The sequence below is a fragment of the Macaca thibetana genome, chromosome X (assembly GCF_024542745.1).
Source record: "Macaca thibetana thibetana isolate TM-01 chromosome X, ASM2454274v1, whole genome shotgun sequence".
In the NCBI taxonomy this organism is placed as follows: Eukaryota; Metazoa; Chordata; class Mammalia; order Primates; family Cercopithecidae; genus Macaca; species Macaca thibetana.
Genome location: NC_065598.1, coordinates 31,256,514 through 31,268,669, shown reverse-complemented (window position 1 = coordinate 31,268,669; position 12,156 = coordinate 31,256,514). Strand labels below are relative to the sequence as shown.

General features: G+C 38.9%; 1 protein-coding gene across 15 annotated transcripts in view; it reads left to right on the top strand.

Moving 5' to 3' along the window:
- Positions 1–12,156, top strand: part of DMD (dystrophin) — a 2,269,491-nt gene that overhangs the window by 1,894,319 nt on the left and 363,016 nt on the right. For all 15 annotated transcript variants that reach the window (XM_050777140.1, XM_050777144.1, XM_050777148.1 and 12 more), the window contains 2 exons: positions 4,610–4,730; positions 5,351–5,619. In XM_050777140.1, coding sequence (XP_050633097.1) covers positions 4,610–4,730; positions 5,351–5,619 — 390 coding nt within the window. The remainder of the gene's footprint in view (positions 1–4,609; positions 4,731–5,350; positions 5,620–12,156) is intronic.

The following is a 12,156-nucleotide window of genomic DNA, read 5'->3' as shown; positions in this document are numbered from 1 at the left end:
TATCAGAGACTAGTATTGCAACCCCCACTTTTTTTTGGTCTCCATTTGCTTGGTAAATCTTCCTCCATCCCTTTATTTTGAGCCTATGTATGTCTCTGCGTGTGAGATGGGTCTCCTGAATACAGCAGACTGATGGGTCTTGACTCTTTATCCAGTTTGCCAGTCTGTGTCTTTTAATTGGAGCATTTAGTCCATTTACACTTAAGGTTAATATTGTTATGTGTGAACTTGATCCTGCCATTATGATATTAACTGGTTATTTTGCTCGTTAGTTGATGCAGTTTCTTCCTAGCCTCGATGGTCTTTACATTTTGGCATGTTTTTGCAATGGCTGGTACCGGTTGTTCCTTTCCATGTTTAGTGCTTCCTTCAGGGTCTCTTGTAAGGCAGGCCTAGTGGTGACAAAATCTCTAAGCATTTGCTTATCTGTAAAGGATTTTATTTCTCCTTCACTTATGAAACTTAGTTTGGCTGGATATGAAATTCTGGGTTGAAAATTCTTTTCTTTAACAATGTTGAATATTGGCCCCCACTCTCTTCTAGCTTGTAGAGTTTCTGCCAAGAGATCTGCTGTTAGTCTGATGGGCTTCCCTTTGTGGGTAACCCGACCTTTCTCTCTGGCTGCCCTTAAGATTTTTTCCTTCATTTCAACTTTGGTGAATCTGGCAATTATGTGTCTTGGAGTTGCTCTTCTCGAGGAGTATCTTTGTGGTGTTCTCTGTATTTCCTGGATTTGAATGTTGGCCTGCCCTACTAGGTTGGGGAAGTTCTCCTGGATGATATCCTGAAGAGTGTTTTCCAACTTGGTTCCATTTTCCCCCTCACTTTCAGGCACCCCAATCAGACGTAGATTTGGTCTTTTTACATAATCCCATACTTCTTGCAGGCTTTGTTCATTTCTTTTTCTTCTTTTTTCTTTTGGTTTCTCTTCTCGCTTCATTTCATTCATTTGATCCTCAATCGCTGATACTCTTTCTTCCAGTTGATCGAGTCGGTTACTGAAGCTTGTGCATTTGTCACGTATTTCTCGTGTCATGGTTTTCATCTCTTTCATTTCGTTTAGGACCTTCTCTGCATTAATTACTCTAGCCATCAATTCTTCCACTTTTTTTTCAAGATTTTTAGTTTCTTTTACGCTGGGTACGTAATTCCTCCTTTAGCTCTGAGAAATTTGATGGACTGAAGCCTTCTTCTCTCATCTCGTCAAAGTCATTCTCCGTCCAGCTTTGATCCGTTGCTGGCGATGAGCTGCGCTCCTTTGCCGGGGGAGATGCGCTCTTATTTTTTGAATTTCCAGCTTTTCTGCCCTGCTTTTTCCCCATCTTTGTGGTTTTATCTGCCTCTGGTCTTTGATGATGGTGATGTACTGATGGGGTTTTGGTGTAGGTGTCCTTCCTGTTTGATAGTTTTCCTTCTAACAGTCAGGACCCTCAGCTGTAGGTCTGTTGGAGATTGCTTGAGGTCCACTCCAGACCCTGTTTGCCTGGGTATCAGCAGCAGAGGCTGCAGAAGATAGAATATTTCTGAACAGCGAGTGTACCTGTCTGATTCTTGCTTTGGAAGCTTCCTCTCAGGGGTGTACTCCACCCTGTGAGGTGTGGGGTGTCAGACTGCCCCTAGTGGGGGATGTCTCCCAGTTAGGTTGCTCAGGGGTCAGGGACCCACTTGAGCAGGGAGTCTGTCCCTTCTCAGATCTCAGCCTCCGTGTTGGGAGATCCACTGCTCTCTTCAAAGCTGTCAGACAGAGTCGTTTGCGTCTGCAGAGTTTTCTGCTGTGTTTGTTATTGTTTACTGTGCCCTGTCCCCAGAGGTGGAGTCTACAGAGACAGGCAGGTTTCCTTGAGTTGCTGTGAGCTCCACCCAGTTCGAGCTTCCCAGGGGCTTTGTTTACCTACTTAAGCCTCAGCAATGGCGGGCGCCCCTCCCCCAGCCTCGCTGCTGCCTTGCCGGTAGATCACAGACTGCTGTTCTAGCAATGAGGGAGGCTCCGTGGGTGTGGGACCCTCCTGGCCAGGTGTGGGATATGATCTCCTGGTGTGCCTGTTTGCTTAAAGTGCAGTATTGGGGTGGGAGTTACCCGATTTTCCAGGTGTTGTGTGTCTCAGTTCCCTTGGCTAGGAAAAGGGATTCCCTTCCCCCTTGCGCTTCCCAGGTGAGGCAATGCCTCGCCCTGCTTCAGCTCTCGCTGGTCGGGCTGCAGCAGCTGACCAGCACCGATCGTCCGGCACTCCCCAGTGAGATGAACCCAGTACCTCAATTGAAAATGCAGAAATCAACGGTCTTCTGTGTCGCTCGCGCTGGGAGTTGGCGACTGGAGCTGTTCCTATTCGGCCATCTTGCTCCGCCCCCCTTGCACTGAATTCTTACAATAGCCTCATTATCTCTCTGATTCCATTTCTGTTCTTCTCAAATACATACTCTGTATTTACATCAGGAAGATCTATTTGAAACACACGTATTCCTGTGCCACTCCCTTGGTTAAAACCATTCAGAGGTTCCTGATTACCTTCAAGGCAACACCTAAGCCTCTTAGCGGACCATATATGATCATAGAGAGGCAGAGCTTCAAATTCTGGTTTAAAAATCTAGTGTGTTTCCAGATAATGATAGTGTCTTTTTCATCTTTGGACATGCCCTCTCCTTGTTCTTTATGCTGTAGAAACACTGGCCTGCTTGAGATACCGATATATACCATACTGTTCTATGTCCTATGTCTCTGCACTTGCATTTTCCTCTTCTTGGAATGTCCTCTAGCATACTCTTCCTTGAATAAGTCATGTTCATGCTTTTGAATTCTATGTGATTACTAGCTTCTCCTGGAAGCTTTTCCTGATTTTCTTCCCCATATTGCGCAAGTCTATAGCACTGTCTACATTGTATTGAAATTATTTACGTGTTTGACTCTTCTGTTATATGTTAAAAGTTCCAACTTTGTATTTCCAGTTTCAAGTACAACCACTGACATGTGATAGTTCAATAGAGGGAGCCATTATTATTTTTATAATTAGTAAGGTCAGTATTAATTGCCTCCAGTCAGGTCCAAACAGAGAACTAGGCAAAATGATAATTTACTTGAATCTGGGAAACTTAATTGTATGAAAAAATACACAAGAATACAGCAACTGTACACACACACACACACACACAAACACAGATTTCAAGTGAAATATTAGGAGAATCAGCTTTATATGCAAGCAAAGTAAATAACTCACGTATCCAGTATGATTTTAGGGTACAGAAATATCCTATTATTCAGAAATTTCTTCCCTATCTCTAGGCTGAATCCTAATATTCTGCTTACAGAACTCCAGTATTTTGGTTCAAACGCCTTCCCTTTCTCTGTTGAATTGTAAATAACTGTGGATGATGAATCATTTTGCAAAGTATCAGACTCAGGATTCTTTTGAATGGTGAACACCACTAAGATTTTATTAAAAAATGTGTCATACAATACAGCTGTGGAACACTTCTGTAACATAATGGTGTATCTGAATTTCGAGGAAGAATACTGCTAATTTGTTTTTCTCCAGTGAAAGAACAGGGCTTAAATTCAGCAGGCAACATTGCTAAAAGTAAGACAGAGTTGAAAAAAGTTACAGAAATTAAGCCCTAGATCAGGACAAATATTATGACTGTTATTGTTAAACAGATATATTAGCATGTATGTAGCATGCACTTAATAATTTTATTAATACCCTCACTTCTGAGATCAAAGAACCTGGGTCAATAACTCTCTTCAATGGTGTCAGAGTATCTGTTAGGTTCTTCTAGGCTCACGGTATGCCTCGCGATCCTTTTAGCACTCAATTATGTATGAACTTACTGTTTTCACTCTGCTTCTAGTGTTAATTTTCTCCCTTCTTTGGATCTAGAACCTTTTTGAAGGCAGAAACTATTCATTTTGTTTTTCTTTTGATCCCCTGGATAAAGGAATATTACAGATTAAACATTAATTCTAGGTCTGTTCATTTATAGAAACTAGCGCCCGCAATTCCTACATCCATAATAGCTCAAAACATTTCTACTATTCTCGAAGAGGTCACAATGGATGATGTAATGATGATTTTTCAAAAGTATTGAGACTTTTCAGTTAGCTTACCTGTTTTATACCTTGTCAGACATTTTGACAGAATTAACTGGTGATTATCAGTTGGATTAATTGTATACTTTAACATAGCCTAAGGTCCTGTAAATGACCCTTAAGGCTTCCCGTTATATTCTGGATATCCATTATTTTGGATATCCATTTGTTTAAGTCCTCATTAGCCACGCTAGAGCTTTGCAATATATACCTTGTAACTTTACCTGTAGATTTCAAGTATGGCTGTCAGGTTACATAAACAAAGCACTCTTATCTCAGTGAGAGGGCATTAACTGTTGGGAATGCTCCCCCCATCTCCCCAGAATAGCTTTACAAACACAGTGCTTTCCTCATTAACAGATAGACCCATGTACCCTTTTTAAAAAATCATTTTATAACCATCAGTGTATAAATAAAAGAGATAGAAATTGACCTGGGAGTTTCATAAACAAGTTCTAAGCACCCAGGATTAATTTTGAGAAGAATGCCACAAGCCAAATAAGCACTTCTTTTCATCTCCTTTCACAGGCCTTCAAGAGGGAATTGAAAACTAAAGAACCTGTAATCATGAGTACTCTTGAGACTGTACGAATATTTCTGACAGAGCAGCCTTTGGAAGGACTAGAGAAACTCTACCAGGAGCCCAGAGGTAATTGAATGTGGAACTATAATAACATATTGATAGAAGGATCAGTGGTGACAGAGCAGCCCATCCATTCTTGCTGCCAGGGCCTGGATAGCTCTCATATTTTCTTGGTTAAATAGAATCAATTCAAATTAAGCATAGATGCTGAAAAAAAATAAGGACTCATAAACTACCACGCATAAATCTGTTTGCACATTCATAAATAAACATTAAAAGAGATTAGCAATCAGTTATTGGAACATTTAGAAAATAATAAACAAAGGGAGTTATCTGTGAGGAGGAATTCTATTGTTGCAAAGACTACAAGTTAATTTTCCATTTAAGAGCCTGCCTAAAGTAAATGAGAGCTTGTGCTATGCATCCTAACGTTTTTCTCCTCAATAGCTTAAGTGAATCTTAAATTATCGGATTGATATAAGGTAGAAACTCAGGAAGACATACTTTAGATGTTCTGGGCTGTATCAAAATTTATGCCAAAGTATAAAAAAGCCATTAATCAGTAGGTTAACCTCTTGTTAAACTGTACTCTTTCTTTCTTCCAGTATGACCTTTTTGACAATGTTAAAAAAAAAAAAAAAAAAAAAATGAATGTGGCCTAAAACCTTGTTGTATTGCCAATTTAGAGCTGCCTCCTGAGGAGCGAGCCCAGAATGTCACTAGGCTTCTACGAAAGCAGGCTGAGGAGGTCAATACTGAGTGGGAAAAATTGAACCTGCATTCCACTGACTGGCAGAGAAAAATAGATGAGACCCTCGAAAGACTCCAGGAACTTCAAGAGGCCACGGATGAGCTGGACCTCAAGCTGCGCCAAGCTGAGGTGATCAAGGGATCCTGGCAGCCAGTGGGCGATCTCCTCATCGACTCTCTCCAAGATCACCTCGAGAAAGTCAAGGTACCGTCTACTTCTTTGCTTCGGGGCTCTTTGAGAGACTCAAAAGAGCTTCTAATCTGAACTTGAGTGCAGTGTTACCTTCCCACAAAGTTAAAGCTAGAGCACTTAAGCAATAGAAATCAGTCCATCTTTCACAAATTCAGTCTTCTTTCACATGGTATTTTCTCCAAGAGAAGACAGTGATCTAGTCATTTGTCTGTCTTCAGTTATATGAAATGAAATATTAAAAAAGTTACAGGGCAAGAAATCATTTTGACTTTGCTATTAAGTGATTGGACTAAAGTCTGATGTGTGTATGTGTGTGTGTGTGTGTGTGTGTGTGTGTGTGTGTGTGTGTATTGCTTGTGTTACTTAGTATCAGAATACAGAAAAATAAAACGCTTAATCAAGAGCCAGGAGTCTAGGTGTTGGCCCTTTTGCTAACTAAATTATATGACTTGGGTAAGTTATGGTATGGTGAAATAAGGTCGTTAATGTGTGGCCCTTCCCTTGGAAGGCAACATTTGTAATACAGTTTCAAGTTTCATCAGCCCACTGCAGAAGTATGGGAAAATCATTATATATTTGGAAGACTACTGTCTGTAAGACCAAAGTTAAATTCCCTTGTGGCACAAAGATGGCAAATGTATTCTACAGAAAAAAATACATATTTAGGACTATCATTTTGAAATCAGCAACTACTCATCTATTGTCAAAACCACAAAAGTCCTCCTAGATTAAAATTCAAAAGAAGTTAAATTCCCTCCTGCACTCAGCATGTTTGCCAGCATCCTCAGCATCCTCATTCTAGAAGTTGTCCTCTTCCTTGGCTTTCATGGAACTGTTCCATCCATGTTCTTCTTCCTATATTTTTCTAGATTCTTTACCTACCCACCCTTCAAATACTGTTGTGCCCAAGTTTCTAACCTTAGCCTAATTCTCTTTTGATTGTTTAAACCCTCCCTCTTTGAGATGGCATGGATGGTGATGTATCTACATCTCTAGTCCGCATCTCTCTTCTGATCTCTGAATCCATATGGCATCAGGATCACAAATGCAACTATTCTGAAACCAAGTTCATTTGTTCCTCTGTTTTTCCATGTCCCTACTTCTGTCCCCTCCTATCTGACATTTTTTCCCCCTGTTTCCTATTTCAGTTAATGAATCATCATCCAACAAATTTTCCAGGCTAGAAACTTTAGGTTCATCCTTAAAGCCTTCTACATTTTCACTGACAGCACATGATGGCTCATGTTACCTCAGAATAGCTCTTTTATCTTTTCTCTCCTCTTTTAACCAACGTCCTTTTTAATCCCCAGCATCTTTTAGTTAGATGATAACAGTATACATCTTTAAATCCCATTCACCCCTCCGTGTGCCTGGCATATCTTAGATACTGCATTTTAAATGTTTGGTGAATTAAAGGATGGATGAATAGTTTCTTTACTGATGTTCCTGCATTACCCAGCCTCTTCCAACTCTAATCCAAACTCCTTGCAGAAGAATGCTTGCCTAGAGAATGAAATCCAATGAATAAGGAGATTAAGTGGCTATTTTCTTCCTAGCCCTGGCTTACCTTCTCAGCCATAGCTCCCGTTCTCCAGACCATTTAATACACTCTCCCCATATGATATATATAGATATATATATAGATATATAGATAGATATATAGAGAGAGGCATATTTGGGAAAAAGGGGTGATATGGGCAGAGTGTATTGAATGTGTGTGTGTAAAGTATATATGTGTGTGTGTATATATGTATGTATATGTATATACATACGTACATAGATAGATACATACATATATATACATCAATATATATATACACACACATATATATCTGCCTTTGCAAATGCTGTTCTCTCTGTCTGGATCCCCTTACATTGTCTACTTGGTGAATTCTCACTCAGCCCTCAAGGACCAGCCAAAATGTTACCTATCTTTGTTGTCTTTCCTGGGTGTCTACAGCCCCCAACTCCCACCAAGCAGAAGAAACTGCTCACAGTTGGTGCTCTCATAGATCACCAAGCATGTTAAATTGTCACACTTAAATTTCACATATATTGTAGCAACTTGCTTATGCATTTTTTTTTCTGCCAGAGAAAGTGAGGTTGCTAAGAGCAAGGATCATGCTGTACATCTTTGGGCTGCTAGCCCAGGGCCAGCAACATGTGAGGAATCTCATTAAGTACCTTCATTTATTCACTCAACAGCTGTTTATCAGTCATTATATAATGTGCTGGACAGGTAATTATAAAAGAAACAGACTTGGTCATTGCCTTCATGAAGACTATGGTCTAATGTTTAATTGCATAGCTCTTCATTAAAATAGTAGGTAAAAAATTTAAAAAGAAAAGATTAAAAATTTGACTTTAATACTTCTAAAATCCCTTCTACCCCAACATTTTATGACCCCATGTCTAACATTTAAAGTAAGGGTTAGCTTTGCCGTCTTCTGGAAAACTAAGTGTTTTGAAATGTATTACCTAGTATTTTAAAAGCATTAAATGTTAATTTTATTCAAAAATATAGGGACTAATTTTTTGACAGTCTTCTCCAAAAATGAGAAATAAGTTAGGAAAATGTCCCAGTGGAACTAAATTAGTTAATATATCGATTAAATTGCTCAATATCTAGGCCATAGAGCAGACATAAGGGATTCATTTTTAGCCATACTTGTCACACAGGTGCATTTGTAAGATACTGAGTATGGATGGAGAAGAGAATGTGTACAGCATAATTTAATAATTAAAAATAACTAAAAGCATAACAGTTCAAGTATCAGCTGGCCTTCACCCAACCCTATTTGCGGCATTCCTTTTAGTTTCCCTGTCTTATCTGTTCTTGGTCTTAAGACAAACTTCATTTTCCATACCCTAATTGGTAAAACTGTCATTCTGATCCCAATAATAGCAAAACGTATAAATATTAAACATACCTTTCAAAAGCTTATATTTATAACCCAACACATCTATCTTTCTCAGACATATATACACTTAAGTTATGGTACTTATCTAAATTTTTATGTACTGGTAATAATAGATGTGATTGTTTTGGCTTTTGAATCAGTGTTGTATTTTATGCATGTTTCAAACTATGAATTACATGAATTCATATATATTTATCTCCCTTCAGTAGCTCTTCTTCAATTTTGCAATGGAAATAAATCATTTTTCTCCATTGCATCTTATTGACACTGGGTTTGAAACACTGAAGCTTTGGGGGTAGTAGTTTACAAGGAATGAGTTTTAATAACTAAAATTTATTTCAGAAAAAAGTAGAAGTGTACTTGAAACCACTGTTCCCATTTTTCCACTCAGCAGTTTAAGCCCTCAGAGGATTCATGCTGTAGGGAACTTGAAACTGATAACTAGGCAGCTAGCCAGAAGAACATTTTATATATCCATATCAGTTCATTTCCCTCACCCCTAGAGACTCTATCATAGTACCCCCCTCCGTTCTGATCTGATGTGTTAAATAACTTGTTATTCAAGTGACTAAGTAATATGTGTTTCTGTGAGATTTCGTATTCTATAATTGTATCAGCAAATGTGGCTTTTGGATTTAAAGAATGGGTTAAACAACAATGACTAAGTCCCTGGCCTTTATGGAAATGGCGTTATTGCTAGCTGATCATCTTCAGGTGGTGAACATGGTAAATTAATAGATGGAAACACAATATTAATATTGACTATATTGCTCACTAAGAGAATCTCAGCCTTCCAAAGATAGCTTCCATAGGAAAAACCAGTAGAATAAAATTTAAGTTTTAAATGCTTCCTTACTTTTAAAATTCACGATTTATACTGCTTATCAAATATTTTAAGGGCAAGATCATGACTTTTCACTTTACTGAAAATAGCACCAGTGCTTATTTGACTAGACAAATATTCTACTTTCCTTGTAATGGAGAATAGGAATAACTCTTTGAATCACTAGGTGCTCCACATAGATCTGTAAGTGGAATATATAAAGGCTTCAATAAAGTAGAATAACTTTTAAACCTATAGTCTGGATACAAGATTTTTGTTCTTCAGGACAATCCCAATGTGAGAAAGTTTGTGGATTGTTGTTTTCTTTTCTTTTCTTTTTTTTTTTTTTTTTTTTTTTTTTTTTTTTTTTTTTTTTTGAGAGTCTCGCTCTGTCACCAGGCTGGAGTGCAGTGGTGAGATCTCGGCTCACTGCAACCTCCGCCTCCTGGGTTCAAGGGATTCTCCTGCCTCAGCCTCCTGAGTAGCTGGGACTACAGGCACGCACCACCATGCCCAGCTGATTTTTGTATTTTTAGTAGAGACAGGGTTTCACCATGTTGGCCAGGATGTTCTCGATCTCTTGATCTCATGATCCGCCCACCTTGGCCTCCCAAAGTGCTGGGATTACAGGCATGAGCCCTCACTCCCGGCCAGATTGCTGTTTTTTAATGTTTTGTTTTTGTTCTAATAAACCATGGTTTCTCTTTTTTTAATTTTTCTTTTTTGAGACAATCTCGCTCTGTCACCCAGGCTGAAGTGCAGTGGCACTATCTCAGCTCACTGCAGCCTCTGCCTCCTGGGTTCAAGCAATTCTCCGCCTCAGCCTCCCGAATAGCTGGGACTGCAGGTGCCCGCCACCGTGCCCAGCTTTTTTTTTTTTTTTTTGTATTTTTTAGTAGAGATGGGGTTTCACCACGTTGGCCAGGCTGGTCTCGAACTCCTGACCTCAGGTGATCCACTCACCTTGGCCTCCCAAAGTGCTGACTTACAGGCATAAGCCACTGTACCCAGCCTATAAACCATAGTTTCTCTATACCAAAAGTGGTATGTCATTCTTGAGCCAGGAATATTTAACTGTCCTTAGTTTACCTGTTAACTCTGAACACAGTTTTTCATGCACTGTAGGTAATTCTCCCAGGCTGCCATCTTGGAATATGCAAATCTGTCACATCTATGTAGTTATGCATTTTGCATTTTTGTCAAACTTTTAACTTACATTTCTTACTGTGAAAAGTCAGGGCAGGGATTCTATGAGCTTTTTCTTTAAAGTTCCTACAATGAAATGTTTTGATTAAACCTTTTTGGCATTCAAATTGAGATTGATTTAATGATGTGTGTAGCAGGCCAGAAATTATGTTGAAGTGACAATGCTATCCTTATTTATCTTCAGCATTCACATCTAAAGTTTTAAGAAGAAAACTGGCAAATCCACCTTTTTAGGCTTACCATCCTCAGTCCCTGTGGCTTTGGAGTTTGTTTGTTTGTTTGTTTGTTTGTTTTGAGAAATTTGTCAAAGAAATGCTATCTTAGAATTTGACACTGAGGAAGCGAAGTGTATTTCCTCCAAATAGATAATGTGAAATGTGATATAATGTATTAGAATTTCATCCTCACTTTGCCAAGCAAGACACTTGCAACCATGTTCATGCAACTATCTTCCCTTATTGCTTTTCTCTTCTTAACCTTGGTTCTAAAGTTTTCTTCTTATTGTATTAATTTTGTTATGCTTCCCATTTATATGAGTCGAGTCAACCTTACTTGATTTCTTATATATGAGTTATATAAGGAAAACTTATCTTTTCCTGTAGAATTAGGGAATGAATGGGCAGAATCAACATGAACAGGGCAACCCTAAAAACCATTCAAAACATGTAAGCTCTCCCAACTCTGAATAAACTAATGATATCTTCATAATGAATAAGGTATACTGCCTATAGTAGGAAGAGGAAAATTTATTAATATTTTGTGCATTGTTAAAGAACTACAAATGAATTGCTGTGCGGAGGCTTTCATTGTTGTTGTTGTAAAAATGTTATGTGTATTAAGTAAACCTTTGATGCAGAAGAAAAAACAAAGAAAAAATATTTAATCTTTCATAAATCTGGGTGAAATATGAAGCTAATAATTCCTGTTACATGGGGTAACCAGGGTTTTATCTAGTTTACAAAGCATGCAATCGCAATGTTTAAAAGCGTATGATTTGGCCTTTAATATCTGAAAATATGTCTGTCAAAAGCCATATTATAGCGAGTGTCACTCCACACTTTATATTTTAATAGAATATTTGTGTACTTGTGATAAGAGATGTTAGTGGATTTCTAAACGAGTACTGTATTAAGGATTTTATGCTATTGTAAAATTATGGATTATATGAATTCATATATATTGATTTACTTTCAGTAGCTTTTCAATAGAGTATCTAGGGTTTAATACAGCTTAGAAACTAAAATAGGAATTATTCATCTTTAAAATCCTGACCAAAGAGGTGGCTGACAAGATGGCTGAATAGGAACAGCTCCAGTCTGCAGCTCCCAATGAGATCAACACAGAAGGCGGGTGATTTCTGCATTTCCAAATGTGGTACCCGGTTCATCTCATTGGGACTGGTTAGACAGTGGGTGCAGCCCACGGAGGGTGCAGAAGCAGGGTGGGGCGTCACCTCACCCAGGAAGCACGAGGGGTCAGGGAATTCCCTTCCCTAGCCAAGGGAAGCCGTGAGGGACTGTGCTGTGAGGAATGGAGCATTCTGGCCCAGACACTATGCTTTTCCCACAGCCCTTGCACACGCAGACCAGGAGATTCCCT